This window comes from Dendrobates tinctorius, unplaced genomic scaffold (assembly GCF_039654945.1).
Source record: "Dendrobates tinctorius isolate UK_male_01 unplaced genomic scaffold, ASM3965494v1 ptg000098l, whole genome shotgun sequence".
In the NCBI taxonomy this organism is placed as follows: Eukaryota; Metazoa; Chordata; class Amphibia; order Anura; family Dendrobatidae; genus Dendrobates; species Dendrobates tinctorius.
The window spans coordinates 25,452,607-25,479,872 of record NW_027361766.1 but is presented as its reverse complement, the minus strand read 5'-3'; the positions used below and the strand labels follow the sequence as shown (position 1 = coordinate 25,479,872).

The following is a 27,266-nucleotide window of genomic DNA, read 5'->3' as shown; positions in this document are numbered from 1 at the left end:
GCCTTTATCTTGTCATTGACAGGGAAGGTGCATTTTGTCTTCTCTTCTAGCCCTCCGAACATAACATCCTCCAATGACTTAGGTGTTTTTTCCTCCTTAAGGCCCATTGTAGACCTGACAGCTTTGACCAGCTTTTCTACGTCCTCTGTTGGGAAACACGGACGGCCCCCTATATCGCTGTCAGAGGAGGATTCTGAGGACTGAGTAGAGGAAGAGGAGGCAGAGGGGGACAGGGATCTTTCGCGACCTTCCTGCACTAGCGAGGCCTCTGAATCAGAATCCCTTTTGCGGCTTCTTTTATTCTTCTATTTAAGGGCTGCCTTTAGGGAGCCTTTCACCTCCTTTTGTATTATAGTCCTAAGGCTAGTGACCAAATCAGGGGTCTCATCCCATATGGTTTTATTTATACAGCCAGCGCAGAGATTTTTCTGCCACTGAACTGCCAGCGGTTTTTTGCATAGGGCGCATTCTCTATTCTTTGTTCTGCTGCTAGACTTCCTCGACCCCTAGTGATCAAAACAGAAATACGAACCCGTTACCATAAGGGTGACATTCATGTAGCTCACTCACCACCGCTGTCAATCAAGGGTACCGATTTCGGATTCTGATCAGATGCACGTGGGACGTTTTTCTTGGATGTCGCAGAGTCTTGCCGGTCCTGACAACTGCCGCTCCTATCACTCGAGCGGCTGCTCCTGGTATGCTGGCGGCTCGGCAAGGCATCTGGCGAGAGTTCCTGCAGAAAAGGCTGCTGCTGCGGCTCTTCTTGCCCCAGTTCCATTGTGAAGCTTTGGGCATGAGTGCGTCTTCTGTGGTCATCCCCCATTTATGAGGGATCTACTGCACGCTCCGCCTCCTCTGGTCCCATTTGTGGCCCCTGCCGCGCCGCCGGGATGATTTGACACCGGCCGGTGTTTTCTTCATGGGCGCCGCCATCTTGGATCCCAGACGTCATGTGGGTATGCCCATTCCCAGCATGCCTTGCACGTGACATCAGAGGGGCGCGACCCGGAAGAGGCTGCCGCTCCTGGATGATCTGGATGCCGGCAGAGGGAGGAGGGCGGTGCGGCAGGTACGGAAGAGCCCCTGGACCCCTGACCGTGCTGCGCTGAGCCCCAGGGGACCCACGGACAGCACTTCCACCCCCAAAGCCCAGCGACGAGGCTCTGCCTGTCCTTCCACGCTGGCACTGGGGTGGGCAGGTACGAAATCTTGACACACCGTCGTTCAGCAGGCAGGTCCCTGTCAGGACAGGAAACCCAACTGAAGCGAGGGAGAGGTACCGCCCTTTTATTTCAGTAGGGTTCCTGTCCTGACTGGGCGGATCCCCTCTCTCGTGTGCCGTCATGGGAGACGGGAAAATCTCGAGTAACGAATATACTCGCTCATCACTAAAAGCTAGGTGAAATTCTCAACCAACACTTTGAGACTAAGGACCTTGGAAATGTGACATATTATTGGGAATCCAAATCCAGAGGGAGGAAGATGGGAGTTTTCTTCTCAACCAAAGTTCTAAAATTTCCGCAATACTAAACCAGTTTGGAATGTCAGAAGCCAAAGGTGTGTCAACACCAATGGATCCTTCTTACTTAAAGATGGAAGGAGAAGAAGATCTGCTACCCAGCAATGAGAGTAACAAACAAGCAGTGGTGGCGCCTCTGTACATAGCAACCACAACTTGTCCGGATATCACAGCCACAGTCAGAATTCTCTGCCAAAGTGTGAGCAAGCCACGCCAAAGAGAATGGAATGCAATTAAGAGAATTCTTCAATATCTTAAAAAAACTCAAAGGCTAAATCTTAAGATATCTGTATCAGGTGATCTCACTCTCAGAGGTTATGTGGATGCAGATTGGGCTGGAGATTCAAGTGATCGGAAAACAACAAGTGGTTACTTGTTCAAGTTAGGAGAAAATTCAATTTCTTGGTCCAGCAGAAAAAAAGTGTCAGTCGCATTATCTTCTACAGAAGCAGAATATACTGTACTGTATGTCTGCTGCTTATGCAAGTCAAAAATTTGGTTGAAACAACTTTTGGAAGATTTCGGCAAGCCATTAGCTCAACCAACAGTTATCTATGAGGACAACCAAGGATGTATTAAACTTGCCAGCAGTGGCAAGATTATTGCAAGGACTAAGCACATTGATGTACAACATCACCACTTACGAGACTTAGTGGAATGTGGTGTACTCAAATTTGTTTATTGCGAGTCTGACAAGATGATAGCTGATGGTATGACAAAGCCATTATCAAGAGCCAAGTTTGTGAACGTCAGAACCGCAATTTGACTAACAGGATAAATATTTGTTTAGTGGGGGTGTTGGAATATGTTTGGTGCAACAACTCCATTCCTGTTTATGAGTGTTCAGTTGCTAGATTTGTTTGCTGTTCATAAAGTTACAACCAAAAAAAAAACTCCCAGAGGCTCACACAGGAAGAGCATGTGACTGTATTTCCTGTTTTTCCTGTGTCTTTGTATGAGAGAAGCAGCCTGCTGTAGATGCTGCACAGAAAGACACACAAATGATTTATTCCTGATATATTAAGCTTATCATATATTGTTCCTGCTTGGAGAGCATCCTGAATAATCCGCTGCCAACAATGGGGATAACAGTTGGGGCATCATACTGTGTTGGGGTCACTATAATTTGCCAGGGGAGTTGAGGAAGGGTACCGTAGGGTCATCATACCATTTGTGTGGAGTGTACTGTGGAGGAAGTCACTGTGGGGATATCTTACTGTATTTAGGGAGCACTTTTGTTGGCATCATACTTTATAGGAGCAATGAAAGGGCAATCTAGGAGTTTTAATAGCAGGAAAAAAATCACATTGTAGGGGCTAGAAAGTTGTGAAATATGCTCTTCTGTGACCCCACAGAATATTACAGGATTTTCAGGATTTTTTTGGAGAGGGTGCGGTGCCAAATTAGCACTTCTGCTATGGGACCCCATGATTTATATGTGCGCCCCTGTCCATGAGGAAATACTCAATCCATTTTGAAAAGGCAGAGCTGCAGGAAGATGGAGAGAGCAGAAAGAGCCAATCATGAGATGGGGGGGTGTCTCAGATTTCCTGTAGACACTTGCTAATCTGTAGTCACAGATCACAGCTCTTCATTCATGTATATTGTATAGTTAGGCTGTGTGCACACGCTGCGGAATCTGCTGCGGATTGATCCGCGTGGATTTTCAAAATCCGCAGGTCAAAAGACCTGCGGTTTATCCTGCGGTTTTACCATCTCCACAATCTCCACAATGGAGGAGATGGTAAACCGCTGCATAATCCGCAAGAAAGAATTGACATGTCAATTCTTTCTGCGGTTTAGAAACCGCAGAAAATCCGCGCGGAAAATTCCGCAGCATCTGCACTGCGGTTTCCATTTCCCATAGGGAATAATGGTACAGTACACCACAGCAGAAACTGCTGCGAATCCTCAAGGCCAAATCCGCTGCAGAACCGCAGCAGAATCCGCAGCGTGTGCACACACCCTTACAATTAAAGTATAAATTGAAAGATTAGGAAAATATTCTAGAACTGTAAACTTACTAACTGCAGCTTTTTCCGACAGTCTTCTTGATCATGTTTGTCAGTGGCAGATTCTTTATAGGCAGCATTGTGTCTGTAAAACAAAAATAAGAATTAGATTTATTTATTTCAATCTATTCACTATAAAAATGTACAAATATGCGTGCAATATGTGCACTCAGTATACTAATTTCTATGGTCTTTACCAAGCGGGCGGTGCTCACAGAATTCTCTAGGCGTGTCTTTAGGCTGTGCTGCATTATTACCCTGTGAGCAACACTAGAAAATTTATCATATCAGGCACAATTAAAAAAACATATTTCTGGAACACTATGGTGGATCGATTAAAAAAAAAACAAAAAAACTGGATATGTAGAGGAGCGGCAGGTATAAAGTAAGATAAAAACTGCTTTTGATTTGGAGACAGGTTATCTTTAACAAAAGTATGGTTTTACCATTATTGTAATTCAAGTATTCACTTAGGAATTAATTTATGATAATAAATGAAAATAAATAAAACGGTGTGTTATATAAATTATACAGACTGCACCATTTTAGAACTGTAGTTTCTAATATCCCTTTCTGATATGAGTATATTTTAGACCCAGTCCATCGGCCACATCAGTAATCTGTGACTGCTCGACGGGAGCCCAGAGAACCACCTCTTACCTGATGGCAAACATAGCTGAAGATGGTTTCAGGTAATAGGTGGTTCTCAGGGGCTCCTCTGTCCAGTAGTCACAGGCTATTGATCAGGCTGCCAAACTTTGTCTTGTGAATCGATTCACACCAACTCTATATATAAGATATACTACAATGTGTAATTGTCTCCTCTCCAAATCACACCTCACCACTTGTGCAATAGACCCCATCCCACCTCCTCCCCAACCTCGCCACCACACACACCCCATCCCTAACCCATCTCTTCAACCTATCACTAACTTCTGGTACCTTCCCTTCTGCTTTCAAACATGCCACAATCACGCCTATCCGTAAAAAGCCAACCCTCGACCCAACCGCTATGCCCAGCTATCGCCCAATACCGCTGCTCCCATTCGCTTCCAAACTACTGGAGCAGCACGTCCACACTAAACTTTCCTCCCACCTCCCATCTAACTTGCTCTTTGACAATTTACAATCTGGTTTCCGTCCCCATCATTCCACTGAGACTGCCCACCCCAAAATTACTAATGACCTACATACAGCCAAAGCTAACGGACAATACTCTATACTCCTCCTCCTTCTAGACCTGTCCTCTGCTTTCGACACAATTGACCACTGCTTCCTACTACAGATCCTCTCTTCCTTTGGCATCAAATACCTCACCCTATCCTGGATCTCCTCATACCTTTCCAACCGCACATTCAGCGTCTCCCACTCCCACATTACCTCCTCATCCCACTCCTACCCTCTCTCTGTTGGAGTCCCCCAAAGCTCTGTTCCAGGACCCCTATTCTTTTAAATCTATACACTTGGCATGGGACAACTCATAAAGTCCCATGGATTCCAGTACCACCTATATGCTGATGACACTCCGGTCTACCTCTCTGGCCCAGATGTCACCTCTCTGCTGTCCCAAATACCAGTGTGTCTATCAGCCATATCCTCCTTCTTCTCCTCTCGCTTCTTCAAACTCAGTGTGGACAAATCTGACCTCATCATCTTTCCTCCATTTCACAGATCTTCCTTACCTGATCTTTCTATCACAATAAATGACACCACGCTTTCACCTCCAGATCAAAAATATTTCCAGAATCCGTCCTTTCCTCAACCCTCAATCTACTAAAATGCTTGTGCATACCCTCATCATCTCCCGCCTCGACAACTGCAACATCCTCCTCTGTGGCCTCCCTGCTAACACTCTTGCACCTCTCCAGTCCATCCTTAACTCTGCTGCCCGACTAATTCATCTCTCTCCTTGCTACTCCTCTGCTTCGCCCCTCTGCAAATCTCTTCACTGGCTCCCATTCCCTCAGTGTATCCAGTTCAAATTATTAATACTGACCTACAAAGCCATCCATAGCCTGTCTCCTTCATATATCTCTGAACTAACCTCCCGATATCTCCCCTCACGTAATCTCCGGTCCTCCGAAACCCTCTTTCTCTTCTCCACACTTATTTCCTCCTCACGTAATCGCCTCCAAGACTTCTCCCGAATATCCCCCATCCTCTGGAATTCTGTGGCCCAACATGTCTGACTATCAACGACATTCAAATCCCTCAGACATAACCTGAAAACCCACCTCTTCAAGAAAGCTGACAGCCTGCAATGAACCAGCTGCCTCCTCACCACCACCGGAGCTACTGCCTCACCAACACCGCAGCTGCTGCAACCCACCAACCTACTTTCTCCTTCCCCACCATCCTGTAGATTGTAAGCCCGCAAGGGCAGGGTGCTCTCCCCTCTGTACCAGTCTGTCATTGTAAGTTTGTTTACTCTAAGTGATATCTGTAATTTGTATGTAACCCCTTCTCATGTACAGCACCATGGAATCAATGGTGATATATAAATAAATAATAATGTGTATATCCCAAAAATCTGTAGTGTCAATGGTACTGGCCTGTTGTATACTGCTGCCAGCTCTGACAGTTTAGAAGGTAACCCGCACACTATTGCATCCTTACAGTCTTGTGTTCCTGCTTTCAATGCTGCACATGCAGTTATAGTAGGTCATCACTGCTGATTTCTTCTCAATGATCCTGCGGCATTCTGCTTTCAGATTCTCACTGTAAAGAGACAGATAATGCTAGATAATTTGGGCGCATTCATGAACTACTGCTACAACTAAACTCCGCATTCAACAGGACATTCACAAAAAAAACAATTTGTTTAAAATCAGGGGAAGAGTCTTGAGGAGGTCATTTGCATATTCCCAGTGCCTTCTGGGATAGGTGAAGAGTCTCCGCGAGCTCAACGATCACTGGGTTTTGGCCGTTGCAGCTGAAAAGAGGAAATCGGAAAACCAGGGGAAGAGTCTTGAGGAGGTCATTTGCATATTCCCAGTGCCTTCTGGGATAGGTGAAGAGTCTCCGCGAGCTCAACGATCACTGGGTTTTGGCCGTTGCAACTGAAAAGAGGAAATCGGAAAACCAGGGGAAGAGTCTTGAGGAGGTCATTTGCATATTCCCAGTGCCTTCTGGGATAGGTGAAGAGTCTCCGCGAGCTCAACGATCACTGGGTTTTGGCCGTTGCAGCTGAAAAGAGGAAATCGGAAAACCGCGCGCCTATCTGCGCACGAATTTTAGCTCATCTTTCATCGTTTTTAAGAAATCTCAAGATGGAAGAGGCCAGGAGCCATTTGGTGAGCTGCATTTGTTGCTACATGTTCACAGACTTACCAGTGGAAAAGCCAAACTTCACATGCCACAAATGCAAGCTTGTGTCCCTGTTGGAGGAAAAGTTGCAAAATCTCGAAGAGAGGTTAGCTACGTTGAAGATCATTAAGGAAGGTGAAGAGTTCTTGGACAGAGCAGAATTATCTCTTCATGATACAGAAAGAGAAGAAATTCGAAGTGCACCTGAAGAAACAGAGGAATGGAGACATGTGACCCAGAGAAGCAGGAGGCAGTCAGCACCCATACTTCTCAGGAACAAGTACCAGGCTCTCACGCAGGAAAACGATGAAGAAATACATCAGGATAAGACTTTGCCAACAAACAGCAACCTTGTACGCCTTCAGAGTCCTCCTGGATGGAGAAAGAAAAATGTTGTGAAGAAGAAACGGAGAGTGGTGGTCATGGGGGATTCCCTGTTGAGAGGAACAGAGGCCGCTTTCTGCAGACCGGATATAACTTCAAGAGAAATGTGCTGTCTTCCAGGTGCAAAAATTAAAGATGTGTCTGACAGGATATCAGGACTCTTCAGACCTACAGATGACTACCCATTCCTGCTACTACATGTGGGGACAAATGACACAGCAAGAAATGACCTGGAAACCATCTGCAGAGACTTTGAAGACTTAAGCAAAAAAGTGAAAGAACTGGGAGCGCAGGTGGTCTTCTCTTCCATCCTCCCAGTGGATGGCCATGGAACAAGGAGGTGGAATAAGATTCTGCAGGTGAACAACTGGCTACGTCGATGGTGCCGTCAGCAACGATTTGGATTTCTGGATCACGGAGTGAATTACTTATACGATGGACTACTTGCTAGAGATGGGGTGCACCTTACGAAGACTGGAAAGCATGTATTTGGAAGTCGTCTTGCTACACTTGTAAGGAGAGCTTTAAACTAGAACAACATGGGAAGGGAAGCAAAAGACCAGAAAAAGCCATACACCTGACAAATGCTATTGAGAACTCTGCTATTAGAAGTGGAAAGGAAGAACAATGACAAAAGAATCTAATTAATAAAAATATTGGAGAAAGAGAAACCAATCACAAACTAAAATGTTTCTATACTAATGCACAAAGCATGGGCAACAAACAAGGAGAATTGGAACTACTAACACAGGAAAAGAAATATGATGTCATTGGAATCACTGAAACTTGGTGGGACGATACACATGATTGGAATACAAGACTAGAAGGATACAACTTATTTGCAAGAAACAGACTTGATAAACGAGGAGGGGGTGTCGCATTGTATGTTAGAAACGCGTATATCTGCACAGAGATTGAAGCTTCAGAGACTGGAAGTTCTGTGGAAACTGTTTGGGTAAGAATACAAGGACAGAACAATGGAAAGGACACCATTGTAGGCATTTACTACAGGCCGCCTGTGCAAGCAGAAGATATGGATGAACTCTTTATGCATTAAATGGCCAAGTTCTCCAAAAAATATGACATAGTTGTCATGGGAGATTTCAACTATCCAGACATTTGTTGGGAATCTCTCTCAGGCAAAACTAACAGGTCAAGGAAATTCTTATCCTCTCTTGCTGACAACTTTATCTTCCAAAAGGTAGGGGTGAAAACAAGGGGAACTGCTACCTTGGATCTAATCCTTATAAACAGGGAGGAAATGGTTGAGGAGGTAAAAGTGGCTGGGACCCTAGGAGGTAGCGACCATGCTATTTTAGAATTTTGGATAACTAGAGGCGGAAGACCTGTGAAGACTCAGACATCAAGGTTAGATTTCAGAAAGGCATATTTTAAGGGATTCAGAAAGAGAATTGGAGGGATCCAATGGCTGGATATCCTTAAAGACAAAAATGTCCAGGAAGGATGGGAAATCTTGAAAAATGAAATTCTCAAAGCACAGTTGTTAACAATTCCGAAAAGAGGGAAGAATAGGAAGCATTTAAGGAAACCAGGATGGATGAACACAGAACTTAAGCACATGCTAAAAAGGAAGAAAAAAATGTTTATAAAATGGAAAGAGGGAGGCATATCTAAAGAAGAATATAATGCTGTCTGCAGAACCTGCAGGGCACAAATCAGATTACTAAAGCTGAAAATGAATTGAGGCTTGCAAGAGATGTCAAAAGCAATAATAAAGGATTTTGGGGATATGTCAAAAGTAAAAGAAAAGTCAAAGATGCTATAGGATATTTACAGGATGAAAATGATGAAATGGTAAGACAGGATGTTGAGAAGGCTGAACTTTTAAATTCCTATTTTGCATCTGTTTTCTCTCAGAAAGGAAATGTAACATCAACTGTTCTTCACTGTCCTATTAAGGGAATAGAAGAATCCAGGATATCTATAAACAGAAAGATAGTGAGGAAACACTTAGCTAACCTAAATGAATTCAAGTCTCCAGGTCCAGATGAATTACACCCCAGAGTACTGAAGGAGATAGCAGAAGAAATTTTTGAACCCCTCTCCATAATCTTTGAAAATTCTTGGAGAACAGGAGAAGTGCCAGAAGACTGGAGAAGAGCAAATGTTGTTCCTATCTTCAAAAAGGGGAAGAAGGTGGACCCAGGCAACTATAGGCCGGTGAGTCTGACTTCTATAACAGGAAAGATCTTTGAACAAATTATTAAACAACATGTATGTCAATACCTGGATAAGAATGAAGTGATTAAACAGAGTCAGCATGGGTTTGTAACTAATAAGTCATGTCAGACTAACTTAATTTCCTTCTATGACGGTATCACTGATTGGGTGGATCAAGGAAATGCTGTAGATATAGTATATCTTGACTTCAGCAAAGCATTTGACAAAGTCTCTCATACAATCCTTATTGAAAAAATGACTAAGTATGGAATGGACAAGGCAACTGTTAGGTGGATTCATAACTGGCTTAGTGATCGGACCCAAAGAGTGGTCGTAAATGGCTGCACATCCAGTTGGAAGAATGTCTCAAGTGGGGTACCACAGGGCTCTGTCCTGGGCCCTGTATTGTTCAACATCTTTATCAACGATTTAGATGAAGGAATTGAGGGTAAACTGATTAAATTTGCTGATGACACAAAGCTAGGAGGGATAGCTAATACTAGAGAAGAGAGAGAGGATTCAAAAAGATTTAAATAAACTGGAGAAGTGGGCAGCAACTAACAGAATGGTTTTTAACAGGGAGAAATGCAAAGTACTACATCTGGGCAATAAAAATGAAAAAAGCATATACAGAATGGGAGGAATAGGGCTTAGTGACAGCACATGTGAAAAAGACTTGGGTATACTAATAGATCACAGACTGAATATGAGTCAACAATGTGATGCAGCAGCAAAAAAGGCAAATGCAATTCTAGGATGTATTAACAGAAGCATACAGTCTAGATCACGTGAAGTCATTATTTCCCTCTACACCTCTTTGGTCAGACCTCATCTGGAATATTGTGTCCAGTTTTGGGCACCACATTTTAAAAAAGACATCAACAAACTGGAGCAAGTTCAGAAAAGAGCGACCAGAATGGTGACCGGTCTGCAAACCCTGTCTTATGAGGAAAGGTTGCAGGATTTGGGATTGTTTAGTTTGCACAAGAGAAGACTGAGAGGAGACTTAATAGCTGTCTACAAGTATCTAAAGGGCTGTCACATTGTAGAAGGATCAACTTTATTCTCATTTGCACAAGGAAAGACTAGAAGCAATAGGATGAAACTGAATGGGAGGAGACACAGATTAGATATTAGAAAAAACTTTTTGACAGTTAGAGTGATCAATGAGTGGAACAGGCTGCCACGAGAAGTGGTGAGTTCTCCTTCAATGGATGTCTTCAAACAGAGGCTGGACAGGCATCTGACTGGTATGATTTAGCGAATCCTGCTTTGAGCAGGGGGTTGGACCAGATGGCCCAGGAGGTCCCTTCCAACTCTACGATTCTATGATTCTATGAAAATATGTATTTGATCTGCCTTAGGCTGGAGTCACACATTAGGGATGCAGGGCAGTAGTGTGCCACATAGCTGGGAACTACTTATCAAAACAGTTTGTTAGGAATTGACACAGTTTTGCAGCATGAACGGGTGAATTATATAAATATCTTGTGTTTCTTATGAAACCCCTGAGGTTGCAAGGTCATTATATGCGAAACGCGCGTTGGGGATTTATGCATCTGTGATTACCTGGATTTGTGCATTACACAGTGGCAGCAAAAAACTCTTTACAAGTTCAACTAAACCACAAAATCTTAACATGAAAGTGTTTAATTTGGATATTTCGTTACAATCAGTATTTTGTCATGTAACCCTTACGCCTATTGGCAACTAAGCCAGTTTTGATATTAGACAGTTTTTGATTATCACCCCTATTGTGTGCACTTCTAAGAAGTGAAATTATGATGTGGATTTTAAATGTAAAGGTTTTTTTGTCGCACAAGTGTAAAGATGGTTTTTTTTGCCGGCACTATACTATGGGTAAGGGCGTTTTTTTCTATATACTCTTGAATGGGTTCATGTTTAAAATGTAGGTCCTTTGACCACTGTGTCCCTTATTTGTAAATATTATGCTTTTTATGTATCTATTCTTTTTCACTATATGCACCGCTAGGATGAAGTGTGCTGGAATTTGTCCTCTTATGTTTTTCTGACTACTCAAATAATATTTTACAAATGTAATCCTAATAAAAATGATAATTTAGTAGCAAAAAACTTCATTCTTTTGTTTTTATATTTCTTCTATACTTGTAGTGGACCAGCAATAAGTTGCAGTAAACCACTCACGGCTTTGCCATGTCATTCTCATATACAGGTGGTTCTCACAAAATTAGAATATCGTCAAAAAGTTCATCTATTTCAGTTCTTCAATACAAAAAGTGAAACTCATTATATAGAGTCATTACAAACAGAGTGATCTATTTCAAGTGTTTATTTCTGTTAATGTTGATGATTATGGCTTACAGCCAATGAAAACCCAAAAGTCATTATCTCAGTAAATTACAATATTTACCAAAAACACCTGCAAAGGCTCCTTAAGTGTAAAAGTCCCTTAGTCTGTTTCAGTAGGATCCACGATCATGGGGAAGACTGCTGTCTTGACAGATATCCAGAAGGCAGTCATTGACACACTCCACAAGGAGGGTAAGCCACAAAAGATCATTGCTAAAGAAGCTGGCTGTTCACAGAGTGTTGTATCCAAGAATATTAATGGAAAGTTGAGCGGAAGAAAATACTACCCTGTGACTGCAATTTTTAAATCCAGCTTAATTTCTAAGCAACTGCCTTAAGGAAATGAAAGACTCATTTTGGGCTCATTCAAATGTAATTTTTTCACGTACGAGTTCTATCCATGTACTTCATAGATTTAAACTCATTCCTATGATAATCTATGGCAGTGCTCCCCAAATCCAGTCATTTTTTCAGGATTTCCCATAAAATTGCAAAGGAGAGATCTGCTCACCTGCACGGGCAATAATTCCACCACCTGGGCGATACTAAGAAAATCCTTAAAACCTGACCTGTTGGTGGCTCTTGACGACTGGAGCTGGAGAACACTGGTCTATGGGGTTATTCACATGTCTGATTATTTCCTTGGAATGAGAGAGGTCCACACGGAAGAAAAACTTCTTCAGGGAGAAGATACAGATTAGATATTAAAAAAAACTTTTTGACAGTGAGGGTGATCAATGAGAGGAACAGGCTGCTACGAGAGACAGTGAGTTCTCCTTCAATGGAAGTCTTCACACAGAGGCTGGACAGACATCTGTCTAAGCTGGTTTAGTGAATCCTGCCCTGCATCGATGGGGTTGGACACGATGACCCAGGAGGTCCCTTTCTAATTTAACATTCTATGTTTCTATGAAAACTTGCTGAGGCAAGTCTAATGATCTGTGAAAAATATGGACAGGACTCGGATGCAATCAATGTGCTTTTTGTTTGTCAAGGACTATTTGATATGAGAAGATTGAGAAACCCTCATCTGTTGCTTTTTTTAATATGAAAAAAACTGATGAAATTCTAGCAAAACTCTGATGGTAAAAACTGACACCCTGATCAAACTCTGATCAGAAACACTGATGAAACTCGAACCGCTTTTATGTAAGAGAAAAACACTGACGCATGAAGGAGCCTTCACAGATAGAGAAGCCTTTAATATTTTATTTAATGAGACCTGTATTATATCAGAGATGGTGAAAAAGACTTGGGTATACTAATAGATCACAGACTGAATATGAGTCAACAGTGTGATGCAGCAGCAAAAAAGGCAAATGCAATTCTAGGATGTATTAACAGAAGCATACAGTCTAGATCACGTGAAGTCATTATTTCCCTCTACTCCTCTTTGGTCAGACCTCATCTGGAATATTGTGTCCAGTTTTGGGCACCACATTTTAAAAAAGACATCAACAAACTGGAGCAAGTTCAGAAAAGAGCGACCAGAATGGTGACCGGTCTGCAAACCGTGTCTTATGAGGAAAGGTTGCAGGATTTGGGAATGTTTAGTTTGCAAAAGAGAAGACGGAGAGGAGACTTAATAGCTGTCTACAAATATCTAAAGGGCTGTCACATTGTAGAAGGATCAACTTTATTCTCATTTGCACAAGGAAAGACTAGAAGCAATGGGATGAAACTGAATGGGAGGAGAAACAGATTAGATATTAGAAAAAACTTTTTGACAGTTAGAGTGATCAATGAGTGGAACAAGCTGCCACGAGAAGTGGTGAGTTCTCCTTCAATGGAAGTCTTCAAACAGAGGCTGGACAGACATCTGACTGGGATGATTTAGCAAATCCTGCTTTGAGTAGGGGGTTGGACCAGATGGCCCAGGAGGTCCCTTCCAACTCTACGATTCTATGATTCTATGAATGTACATACTAGATGTTTGTTGGCTGAATGATGCTTCAGCCAGCAGCCATCTCTGCCGATTCTCCCATACATGTGTATGAGAAAGTCAGCAGCACAGAATCGGACGTGCGTTATCGACTTCTCTCCTGACCATCAGTCGGCCGGTGCCCCCATACACATTAGACCGTCAGCTGAGCCCATCAATATTGGCGGGTTCAGCTTGATGTGAATGGGGACCTTAAAGAGTGACTGTCGATTTATTTTTTTTATTGCAGAAATCAATTGTACATGTGAAAATAAGCAGCTGTGTAATTCATATTATTAGAAGAATCTGCCTCTTCCATCTCCTGGTCTGATTATTCACTCTCAAAATCTATGTTCAATGAAGACAGCGTTTTTCATTAATGAAATAGAATTTTATCAGTAGCAACTGTTGTCTCCAATGTCGCGGGGAGGAGGGAGGAACTAGAGCCACAGGTGCAAACACCAAAAATTAGACAAAAAACAGGCGCAATAATAAATTGAGCCCTATTTGATTTAAAATCCCCTCAATCTAATCTGGATTCAGTTTCAGAGCTCCAAATCCCTGGTTTCTCCTCTCAACTGTACAGTAAAAATAACACCATTGCAGCACTAGGTGGCGCTAAGAAGCCTACTGAAGTAGGGATAACCATAGTATAAATCCATATACACTGCATTTTATCATGAATGTGGGAAATAAGCAGGTGATTTAAATCTACCTTAGAAAAAAAATTGCGTCTCTGGTCCTTGTAAAAAATAAAAATATTAAAAAAAATTCTGTATAACACTGAACAAAAACTCTTGACTTTTTCTCAGGGAAAAAATAGATCATGTTCATTCGTACATTTATTTTGCTCTTGTATAATAACTAATATATAATATAATGTGAGTCACTTACATGAGCCAATACGTCCCTCGGAATATAAATTCTTGACACGTCAACAGCGACTGCGTCACTCGCAACGTCTGGTAGACGGCACTGACCGCGTTCTGCAATCACACCAACATTTGTGTTTAGGTTCTAGAGAATCCTTAGACAAGTTTTAGTTTTCATTTACATCTCCAACTTCACACATTGCAAAAGCTGAAATATATCTCATCACAAGAATAAAACCCATACAGCACAACAACAAAAAAGAGAAACAATATAGAACTGAGCAGGCTTATTAGAGGAGGTTATATGCAATTCTAGACCTTGCAGCGGCAAGAAAGGGTCCTCCACTTCTTCAGAAGGCTTAGTACTCGTTTCCGCTCACACCTTTTTATTGCTTGTAGAGAGTATTAAATTCTGAAAATTCTTTTCCCGCTAATTGGATAATATTAGCAATATTACAGTAACATTAGATTTTTTTTTGCCGTGAGTGCCCCCTAGTGGTTGCTGCAAAGATAGCATTATAATATGCCATTTTGAGTAAGGGGAAATTGAGGATTTGGAGCGCTGTATCAATAAAAAGTGAACCCTGGCCCATATAATGAATTTAGGACATATTCTGATTAAATAGTATTAAAGGGAGTCGGTCACCTCATAGTTACACTTCAAACTAACTACATAGTCTTGTAGGAGATGGGGCAACAATAAAAATTGTTGCATTTTTTTTTGTTTTTTAAGTCTATTGCGCCGTTGGCGCCTAAAAACAACTTTATTGAATTATGTAAATGAAGGTGCTCAGTGCATCCTCCCCCTGTGCAGGAGAAAGCACACACATTGGTGATGACATCGGGTATAGATATGTAGTGATGTGAGCAGCAAAAGGTGACCTGATAGGAAAAGAGACAAGTAAAGTAATAGCAGAACAGACAAGCAGTGTCAAAAATGAGGTGAGAGTGATTTATGTGCTCTCTTCTGCACTGATAGAAGTGTTAGTAGAGGAGACAAGTAAAATCATAGCAGAAAAGACAAGTAAAATCATAAAGGAGACAAGCAATGTCAGAAGCATGGAGAGAGTGATTTACGTGGTCTCTCCTTCACTAAGTGCAAAAATAGTAGAGGAGACAAACAATGTCAGAAGTGAGGAGGGAGCGATTTGTGTTCTCTCCTGCACTAAGTGAAGTGATAGCAGAGGTGACAGTCCATGTAAGAAGTGTGGAGAGAGTGATTTATGTGTTCTCTCCTGCACTGCGTGATGTGATAGCAGAGGAGACAAGCAATGTCAGAAGCGTGAGAAGAGTGATTTATGTGCTCTCTGCTGCACTGAGTAAAATAATAGTAGAGAAGACAATGTCAGAAGTGAGGAGGGAGCGATTTGTGATCTCTCCTGCACTAAGTGAAGTGATAGCAGAGGTGACAGTCCATGTAAGAAGTGTGGAGAGAGTGATTTATGTGTTCTCTGCTGCACTGCGTGATGTGATAGCAGAGGAGACAAGCAATGTCAGAAGCGTGAGAAGAGTGATTTATGCACTCTCTGCTGCACTGAGTAAAATAATAGTAGAGAAGACAATGTCAGAAGTGAGGAGGGAGCGATTTGTGATCTCTCCTGCACTAAGTGAAGTGATAGCAGAGGTGACAGTCCATGTCAGAAGCGTGGAGAGAGTGATTTATGTGTTCTCTCCTGCACTGAGTGACGTGATAGCAGAGGAGACAAGCAATGTCAGAAGCGTGAGAAGAGTGATTTATGTGCTCTCTGCTGCACTGAGTAAAATAATAGTAGAGAAGACAATGTCAGAAGTGAGGAGGGAGCGATTTGTGATCTCTCCTGCACTAAGTGAAGTAATAGCAGAGGTGACAGTCCATGTAAGAAGTGTGGAGAGAGTGATTTATGTGTTCTCTGCTGCACTGCGTGACGTGATAGCAGAGGAGACAAGCAATGTCAGAAGCGTGAGAAGAGTGATTTATGTGCTCTCTGCTGCACTGAGTGAAATAATAGTAGAGAAGACAATGTCAGAAGTGAGGAGGGAGCGATTTATGATCTCTCCTGCACTAAGTGAACAGTTATAGCAGAGGAGACAGTCCATATCAGAAGCGTGGAGAGAGTGATTTATGTGTTCTCACCTGCACTGAGTGACGTGAAAGCAGAGTAGACAAATAAGGTGATAGCAGAGGAGATATGCAATGTCAGAAGCATGAGAAGAGTGATTTATGTGCTCTCTGCTGCACTGAGTGAAATAATAGTAGAGGAGACAAACAATGTCAGATGTGAGGAGGGAGCGATTTGTGTTCTCTCCTGCACTAAGTGAAGTTATGGCAGAGACAAGTAAGGTGATGGAGGAGACATGCAATGTCAGAAGCTTTGAGAGAGTGATTGTACGCTTTCTGTTGAACAGGGACAGTGATCACATAATGAAGGTTTATATTTAAACAGTGCTGGCTCTGGACAAGTCAGCCCTCTCTATCAACATAGCAGCAGTGACAGTTATCTAAATGAATTGGTGGAACGGTGCACCGAGGTATTTAGCCATGTCAATGTTGTACTGAACACCCTCATTTGCAAATTACAATTATTATTTTTTTTTTTGGCAATGGAGGAACAATTAAAAAAAAAAAAAAAAAAGACAGATTTTTGTTGTTGCTCCATCTCCTGCAAGGCTATGTAGTCAGTTTAAATTAAAGTATAAATTTGGGTTGTCAGACTCCCTTTAAATGATAGAAACAATTTACTGTTCTAAACCTTCCCCTTTCATATCCAAAACTACCAGAAATATTTGATGTTAAATAGGATTACTTGATGTCAGTGTATTCCAGAACAGTACATATAATGAGGAAATTAACATTTAGCTGTCTCTCTTATAGATGCCTGGAAAACACCCTTGCAAAATGTATACATTTTTTCCTGATCTGTAGTCTTGTGGCCAATTAACTAGGATTTTCTGAGCTGGCATTTAATGACATGCTGTTAGGCTAAATATCTATGGTAATATATACATGTGGACGACTACAGTGGGGAAAATACTGTAAGTATTTGACACACTGACGATTTTTTTTCCACCTACAAAGAATGGAGAGGTCTGTAATTTTTATCGGCGTTACACTTCAACTGTGAGAGACAGAATATAAAAATAAAAAACATAAAATCACATTGTTTAAATTTTAAATAATTAAATTGCATTTTATTGCATGAAATAAGTATTAGATCACCTACAAGCCAACAAGAATTCTGGCTCTCACAGACCTGTTAGTTTTTCTTTAAGAAGTCTCCTAATCTGCACTCATTACCTGTAATAATTGCACCTGTTTGAACGCATTACCTGTATAAAAGACACCTGTCCACACAATCAATAACACTCCAACCTCTCTACCATGGCCAAGACCAAAGAGCTGTCTAAGGACACCAGGTCACACACACACACAAGTATCAGGGACAGTGTGTGTTCAGGGGAAGTATGGCTTATGATACAGATGATCTTTTCATGCGATGTATAACATATCTCCAATTTAGGAGCCCTTAAATCATGTCAGGCTGTTTGAACACTAATCCTCAGAAGAAATATTAGGGGCAGTGTTTATACAGGGGAGTGATGCGTTTTGTATGATAGCTGTCATCTGTTCATGGAGTGTGTAGCATCTCTCTGCATGTATCTTTGTGTTTAGAGCTCTTTATTTAAGCAGTCCTTTCTAATGAATCTGAGTTAGACTGTTGGCACTAGGTGGCGGTACATAGTGCACTACTGTGCATCCAGTTGAGACCAACATATACACCATGAGTATGCTGTGTGGATGGGTATAAGGGTAATGTGCGATAAATCTAGCATTTTAGTATAGCCATGATAGATCTAATGAAAGAGACATTATTGGTCTATTGAATTAAGGGCTTAATGCAATATAATCTAGGTGCATCCCTCACTGTTGAGATATAGGATGTACGATTCCTCTGTAGTGGGAATGTGATGCATGAGATATTCTCCATTTGCAATATTTCTTCTGAGTATCCGTTATTCATCCTGTCTCGTATATACCAGAGTCCTTTTATACATTATTGGTATCCACTATAAAATTTATGCCTGATCACTATCAGGATTAATGGTAGATAGATTGTACACAAGCACGGTGGTCACATAGTTATGTTATTTTATTATCGCTAAAAGTTAGATTTTATTTATATTGTATTTTCCACCACAGTCTAGTTATTTCTAAAAGTCAGGAATCAGCACAGAACGACACAGGAGGACCGGGTCAATGATCTGAAGAGAGCTGGGACCAGTCTGAAACGTTATGATTAGAAACATACTAAGCTCTAATGGATTAAAATCCTGCAGGGCGCACAAGATCCTCCTGCTCAAGTCAGCACATGTTCAGGCCTGTTTGAAGTTCACCAATGACCATCTGGATGATCCAGAGGAAGCATGGTAGAAGGTCATGTGATCACATGAGACCAAAATGGAACTTCTTGGTATCAACTCAATTCACCATGTTTGGAGGAAGAAGAAGAATTAGTACAATCCCATGAACACCATCCCAACCATGAAGCATAGTGGGGGAAACACCATACTTTGGGGGTGCTTTTCTGCAAAAGTGGACAGGATCACTGCATCATACTGAAGGAAGGATGGATGGGGTCATGTATCACGAGATTTTGGACAACAACCTCCTTCAGTAAGGCCATTGAAGATAGATCATGACTGGGTCTTCCTGTATGAAAATAACCCTAAACACACAGCCAGGGCTTCTAAGGAGTGGCTCCGTAAGAAGCATTTCAAGGTCCTGGAGAGGCCTAGCCAGTCTCCAGACATGAACCCAATAGAAAATCTTTGGAACAAGCGGAAACTCAATGTTGTCCAGCAACAGCCCCGAGACCTGAAGGATCTGGAGAAGATCTGTATGGAGGAGTGGGTCAAAATCCCTGCTGCAGTGTGTGAAAACTTGGTCAAGAACTATAGGAAATGTCTGACCTCTGTAATTGCAAACAAAGATTTCTGTACCAAATATTATGTTCTGTTTTTCGATTGTATCAAATAATTATTTCAGGCAATAAAATGCAAATTAATTGTGTAAAAATCATACAATGTGATTTTCCGGATTTTCTTTTTAAGATTGTGTCTCTCACACATGAAGTGTGTATTTGCTAAAAATTACAGATATATCCAATCTTTGTACCATATTTTTTGGGCTATCAGATGCATCACAAATTTTTAGAAGGAAAATAAATGAAAAAAAAATAATGCATCAAATGGGGGTCCGTAGTATAGTCTGAATTCAACTTACTGGGGGGTAGGGGTGATCAGCAGCAATGGTGTAGCAGGGTCACAAGTGGTGTTTGATGATCCGGCGATGATCTAACTCCCATCCCAGACTGGTGCGGCAGGTTCGGCGGTGCTCAGTCATGCGGGAGCTCTGCCAACGTCTTGTGAAAGCCTGGAGCCCCCGCACATCCATTGCTGCAATGCAGTGGCCTCCAGAGGCAGTGCATGCACAGATTGAGATCTTGGCACCGAGATCTCTTCTTCTGAGATCTTGGAACGAGATCGCATTGCCGAGATCTGTCTGCACATGTACTGCCTCTGGCGCCCATTTTCCTGGAGGCCACCGCATTGCAGCAATGGAAATGCGGGGACTTCGGGCTTTCACAAAATTTTGGTGGAGGCCCCGCACCACCAAATACTACTGCACCAGTCTGGTATGGGATTCAGATCATTGCCCTGCAGCATTGGACCACCAAACACCCCCTCTTCCCAGTCCAGGGCTGGCAGAATCGCCCGACTCCTGCTGCTGCCACACTCCTAGCAAGTACATTCCGACTATAAGACGAACCCCCATTTTCCCCAAAAAATTTTGGGGAAAAAAGTGCGTCTTTTAGTCCGAAAAAATACTGTAGGCGCGAAAACTTGCCAAATTGGCAGTGTATCAGATAATTATTTTCCCCACTGTATAGGCCATCAGCTACGTGTACATTGACTTTTTCCATCTTTGCTTAGCATCACTATGTATTTATGTTACTGTCAACAACTTTTCACCATGTGAATCCACGTTATTATAATAACCTTTGCAAAAATAGGAGATAATTATTACTTACTTTTGCATCAGAACAATCAATGGAGACGTCAATGGAGGGCAAAAACCTGGGAAAATCAAATGCAGCTGGAAAGAAGAAAGAAGTAAAGTTCATCACTTGGCTGATATGACAAATCCTCAATTTTTCCAGCACCTGATTAGAAGAGAGGGGACCCCATAAACATAAGACCATCGGCAGATTTATCTGCTGACATTAATCTGTTGCTCTTGGCACTGTTATACAAGGGTAAAGGCAGAAAAGATTCAGTGGCTACTAGAATTCTCCTCAACTTACGGTCTTTGTAAGTCACTCCCATTGCACTTTCACTCTCACAACCAGTTAAAATGAATGGATATTGTTCTGTTGTCTTAGAAAGGTGCTGAACTTGTAAGGCTGGACTAATGGGATACATGTGGCCTTCATGGAAGTAGGTCTGCATTTCGGGTGAAATTCCAGTTTGCTTGGCCACATTTTCCATAAATATAGTCAATCTGTTGCAACAAAAAATACAAAGAGAAGATATTAAAAAACAACAAAGGTAAGTAAAAATATACAGGGGGATGTATACAGTAGTACAGAATATTTTTTCATATATAGCAGGTTTGGCTTAGCTTACGAGTTATAATGATGTATGTAAATCTTGTGCATCTTGGCATGTGGCAAGGAGAAGACATGGATGACAATCATCTCTAGAATGTTATTGGTCTCAGCAAAGAACTGATCAAAGCCCCAGCATTTCTCCTGATCAGCTTCAAGGATATTTGGAAGGATGGCTTTTAACTGTGTCTTCAATCCTCTGTAAACCAAAAGGAGAACAATTAAAGGCTATGTTGACCATTAGTGGTTGTCGAATAAAAGTATTGCAGGTTTATAATGCTGAAATAGATGACAGGAAGTTGAGCATTAGGGATGGAGCACACTGTGTTCAAAATGCTAAAGAGATTTAGTTAGATCATAAAAAAATTTTTGTGAGCTTAAGAAAATCTAGATATGGTTGGGCTTACAAATTATAATTGTTAATTTATATACAGTTGTGCTTAAAAGTTTACATACCCCGGCAGAATTTTTGCTTTCATTGCCTTTTTTCAGAGATTATGAATGATAACACCAAAACATTTTCTCCACTCATGGTTAGTGGTTGGGTCAAGCCATTTATTGTCAAGCTACTGTGTTTTCTCTATTGAAGTCATAATGACAACCCAGAACATCCAAATGACCCTGATCAAAAGTTCATATACCCTGGTGATTTTGGCCTGATAACATGCACAGAAGTTGACACAAATGAGTTTGAATGGCTACTAAAGGTAACATCCTCACCTGTGACCTGTTGGCTTGTAATCAGCGTGTGTGCATAAAAGCTGAGTGAGTTTCTGGGAACCATACAGACTCTTGCATCTTTCATCCAGCCACTGATGGTTTTGGATTGTGAGTCATGGGGAAAGCAAAAGAACTGTCAACGGATCTATGGGAAAGGGTAGTTGAAATGTTTAAAACAGGAATGGGATACAAAAAGATATTCAAGGAATTGATAATGCCAGTCAGCAGCGTTAAAACTGTGATTAACAAATGGATTATCAGGGGCTCAGTAAAAACAAAACTACAGTCAGGTAGACCAACAAGAATTTTGTCCACAAATGCCAGGAAAATTGTTCAGGATGCAAAGAAAAACCCACAAATAACAGCTGAAATACTGGACTCTCTGAAAACTAGCGGTGTGGCTGTTTCAAGATGTACAATAAGGAGGCACTTGAAGAAAAATAGGCTGCATGGTTGAGTCACCAGAAGAAAGCCATTACCGCGCAAGTGCTACAAAGTATCTTGCCTAGAATGCGCAAAACAACACAGAGACAAGCCTCAAAACTTCTAGAACAAGGTAATTTGGAGTGATGAGACCAAAATTGAACTTTTTGGCCACAACCATAAACGTTACATTTGGAGAGATGTCAACAAGGCCTATGATGAAAGGAACACCATTCCTACTGTAAAGCACGGAGGTGGATCGCTGATGTTTTGGGGATGTGTGTGCTACAAAGGCAAAGGAAACTTGGTCAAAGTTGAAGGAAAGATGAATGCAGCACGTTATCAGCAAATACTGGAGGCAAATTTGCAATCATCAGCCTGGAAGCTGCACATGAGACATACTTGGACGTTCCAACATGACAACGATCCAAAACACAAGGCCAAGTTGACCTACAGCAGATCAAAGTGAAGGTTCTGGAGTGGCCATCTCAGTCTCCTGACCGTAATATCATTGAGCCACTCTGGGGAGATCTCAAGCGCGCAGTTCATGCTAGACAGCCCAGGAATTTACAGGAACTGGAAGCTTTTTGCCAAGAAGAGTGGGCAACTTTACCATCTGAGAAATTAAAGAACCTCATCCACAACTACCACAAAAGACTTCAAGCTGTCATTGATGTTAGAGGGGGCAATACACGGGATTAAGAAATGGGGTATGTGAAATTTTGATCAGGGTTATTTGGATGTTTTGGGTGGTCATTATGAGAAAACATAGTAGTTTGACAATAAATGGCTTCACCCAACCACTAACCATGAGTGGAGAAAAAGTTTTGGTCCCATCATTCATATTCTCTGAAAAAAGGCCAAGAGAGCAAAAATTCTTCTGGGGCATGTAAACTTTTGAGCACAAGTGTATATATCAATGATAGAGGATGTTGAATCCTGTTGAGTAGAGTTGGTGTGACTTGATTCACACATCCCAGGTAATTGGTTGTTATAATTGTCTGTGAACTCTAAACATGAGTGGCATCCGGCTCTTCTTTTGATTAGCCAACCTAGAGAGACATTACATGTGCATCATTCCTTAACGGTAAGGTTACACCAGGCTGGCTAATCAAAAGAAGAGCTATGGATGCCATCAGGTAATAGGCGGTTCTCCCGCTCCTGTCCAGTGACCACAGACTACTGTCATAACCCGATAGAACAGTGTTTCTCAACTCCAGTCCTCAAGACCCACCAACAAGTCAAGTTTTCAGGATATCTTTAGCATTGCACAGGTGATTTCAACACCTGCTCAAGCATTAATTCCATCACCTGTGCAATACTAAGGAAATTCTGAAAACATGACCTGTTGGTGGGTCTTGAGGACTGGAGTTGAGAAACACTGCGATAGAATGAGATGTGCGAATCGATTCGCATCAATTCTACTGTGGAGGGAAATTTTAAGGTGAGGGTACTGTGGTGTTGAGATGATGAACAGAAAGTATTCCACTATATGAGAATCATTCCACTGTGTGCATTAAAAAGTCAGACATAGCGAAGCATTCTGTCAGGGATATGTGTTGGAAGGTTCTCCTGCTATAACTCCAACGTAGAGCTCTGAACAAAGCCCAACCTGAGTGTCCATTCTCAGTTTTCACCAAGTGATAAGGGTTTCGCAGCATTATGTTAAATGATCAACTGATGGCTTGAATTATTGATTTATCCAGTTAAGACAACCCCTATTATAATATTTTTTTCCATTAGTATTCCTGTATTAAAGACATTCTGTGAGACACACATTTAATATGAGCTCTTACTCAGAAAGACGACAAGTAACTGGCAATTCAAAAATCCAATCAATGGGTCCCTTCTCCTTCCGTTGCACTCCAGCAATGGCACCCGGTGGCTTTTCTGCTGTAATTTTGTGCCTGAATGTTAATAAGAGACATGCATCAGTAATGCGATATTCCCATTTGCTTTTTTTTTTTTTTGCGTGGCATTACAATGTTTTAATATATTTGGGTTATAAAGAAAAAGTAAAAAAATATTCAAATATGGTAGCCTGTCTTACATACATAACATATGAGATATATCTTCAGTAGGACAATGACCATCTTATGAAACCACACTGATATGGTGAAAGGGCGGAAAAACTAATAACGGCAGCAATGACCATATACAGCACCACTTAAATACTCTGTTATATGTATGGTCATCCCTAATTACAAAAGAAGATGAAAGTAATCTGTAAAGGACAAGTAATAACCACTTAAATAATAAAACACTTAATAGTCCCATTATAAGAAATAAGCAGCTGAAGGGCACAATTATGCTGACTCACTGGGAGCTTGTAATGTAATGAATATAATAGCCATTTATTGTAGATATATCCAATTTAATACATCAGTCACCCGGGGATCAAAGCACCATTTTATATCTGTGGGAACAGAACAGTTTCACTGCGCCAACAGAGGTTCAGTCCTTCTCATTGACCCAGAACCCAATTCTGGATTCAGCTAGAGTAAAGTTAGAAACATCAGTGACTTTCAAAAAGCTTAAAAGCTTAAAGAAATAGAAAAAAAAAAGTATGTTTGTACCTCGGCCAATATAAGCAAGTAGACTCCATCTATAAAAAGGTGAGATTTGAGTTGGAGACTTGTTACTTCTTAAAGAGGCACTGTTCATTTTTTGGTTCACTAAAATTGTGTAAATGTTAGTGCAGTGTCAGTGTGTATATACAGTCATCGATTGCTAACTTCTCCGGTTTCCAGCTTTGTTCTTCCGGGTCACGTGACAGTGATTCGGACTCTCCGTTCTGATGCGCCATAGGCTTACATTGTAAAAGATACTTCTGAGTAACACAAGGTGAATCTCAATCATTGTCACGTGACTCAGAAGAGGAGAGGAGCCGCACTGGACACCGGAGAATTTACCCAGGTTTATGGAACAAAATAAAGGGAGTGTGTGTTTAATGTACTTAAATATTACAGAGATCAGCACTCTTGAACTCTCAAGTCTTTCTTGCACCTTCCAGCCTTTTTTCCACCAGTACATATTGGTTTATAGGTTGCAAATGTATAATGGTAGAACTGGGTCTTTACAGTGGCTCATAATAATAATAATTGGCCTAAAAGTTCATCACAACAGAAGACTTCTCAAACTGGAGTTGACCTGGATGCCAATTATTTTTCCTATGATTGTTTGTGTGCTATCCAGCAGGAGTCATTAGCTCCTTGCCTTGGCCAAAACCCTACTAATACTCCCAGCTTACTACTGACAGCTGCCAGAGGTCAATAGGACTGCACCACACCCTACTAATACTCCCAGATTACTACTGAGAGCTGCAAGAAGCCAATAGGTCTGCACCTCACCCTGCTAATACTCCCAGATTACTACTGAGAGCTGCCAGAGGTCAATAGGTCTGCACCTCACCCTGCTAATACTCCCAGATTACTACTGAGAGCTGCAAGAAGCCAATAGGTCTGCACCTCACCCTGCTAATACTCCCAGATTACTACTGAGAGCTGCAAGAAGCCAATAGGTCTGCACCTCACCCTGCTAATATTCCAGATTACTACTGGGAGCTGCCAGAGGTCAATAGGTCTGCACCACACCCTACTAATACTCCCAGATTACTACTGGGAGCTGCCAGAGGTCAATAGGTCTGCACCTCACCCTGATAATACTCCCAGATTACTACTGAGAGCTGCAAGAAGCCAATAGGTCTGCACCTCACCCTGATAATACTCCCAGATTACTACTGAGAGCTGCAAGAAGCCAATAGGTCTGCACCTCACCCTGCTAATACTCCCAGATTACTACTGGGAGCTGCCAGAGGTCAATAGGTCTGCACCACACCCTACTAATACTCCCAGATTACTACTGGGAGCTGCCAGAGGTCAATAGGTCTGCACCTCACCCTGCTAATACTCCCAGATTACTACTGAGAGCTGCAAGAAGCCAATAGGTCTGCACCTCACCCTGATAATACTCCCAGATTACTACTGAGAGCTGCAAGAAGCCAATAGGTCTGCACCTCACCCTGCTAATACTTCCAGATTACTACTGGGAGCTGCCAGAGGTCAATAGGTCTGCACCACACCCTACTAATACTCCCAGATTACTACTGGGAGCTGCCAGAGGTCAATAGGTCTGCACCTCACCCTGCTAATACTCCCAGATTACTACTGAGAGCTGCAAGAAGCCAATAGGTCTGCACCTCACCCTACTAATACTCCCAGATTACTACTGAGAGCTGCCAGAGGTCAATAGGTCTGCACCTCACCCTGCTAATACTCCCATATTACTACTGAGAGCTGCAAGAAGCCAATAGGTCTGCACCTCACCCTGCTAATACTCCCAGATTACTACTGTGAGCTGCAAGAAGCCAATAGGTCTGCACCTCACCCTGCTAATACTCCCAGATTATTACTGAGAGCTGCCAGAGGTCAATAGGTCTGCACCTCACCCTGCTAATACTCCCATATTACTACTGAGAGCTGCAAGAAGCCAATAGGTCTGCACCTCACCCTGCTAATACTCCCAGATTACTACTGTGAGCTGCAAGAAGCCAATAGGTCTGCACCTCACCCTGCTAATACTCCCAGATTACTACTGAGAGCTGCCAGAGGTCAATAGGTCTGCACCTCACCCTGCTAATACTCCCATATTACTACTGAGAGCTGCAAGAAGCCAATAGGTCTGCACCTCACCCTGCTAATACTCCCAGATTACTACTGGGAGCTGCCAGAGGTCAATAGGTCTGCACCACACCCTACTAATACTCCCAGATTACTACTGGGAGCTGCCAGAGGTCAATAGGTCTGCACCTCACCCTGCTAATACTCCCAGATTACTACTGGGAGCTGCCAGAGGTCAATAGGTCTGCACCACACCCTACTAATACTCCCAGATTACTACTGAGAGCTGCAAGAAGCCAATAGGTCTGCACCTCACCCTACTAATACTCCC

General features: G+C 42.0%; 1 protein-coding gene across 1 annotated transcript in view; it reads right to left on the bottom strand.

Moving 5' to 3' along the window:
- Positions 1 to 27,266, bottom strand: part of IKBKE (inhibitor of nuclear factor kappa B kinase subunit epsilon) — a 131,222-nt gene that overhangs the window by 37,514 nt on the left and 66,442 nt on the right. Inside the window, exons 7-13 of the mRNA XM_073587246.1 lie at positions 24,113 to 24,223; positions 21,193 to 21,372; positions 20,871 to 21,067; positions 20,598 to 20,662; positions 14,552 to 14,643; positions 6,151 to 6,252; positions 3,547 to 3,619 (exon numbers count right to left, since the gene is read on the bottom strand). Of these exons, the coding sequence (XP_073443347.1) occupies positions 3,547 to 3,619; positions 6,151 to 6,252; positions 14,552 to 14,643; positions 20,598 to 20,662; positions 20,871 to 21,067; positions 21,193 to 21,372; positions 24,113 to 24,223 (820 nt within the window). The remainder of the gene's footprint in view (positions 1 to 3,546; positions 3,620 to 6,150; positions 6,253 to 14,551; positions 14,644 to 20,597; positions 20,663 to 20,870; positions 21,068 to 21,192; positions 21,373 to 24,112; positions 24,224 to 27,266) is intronic.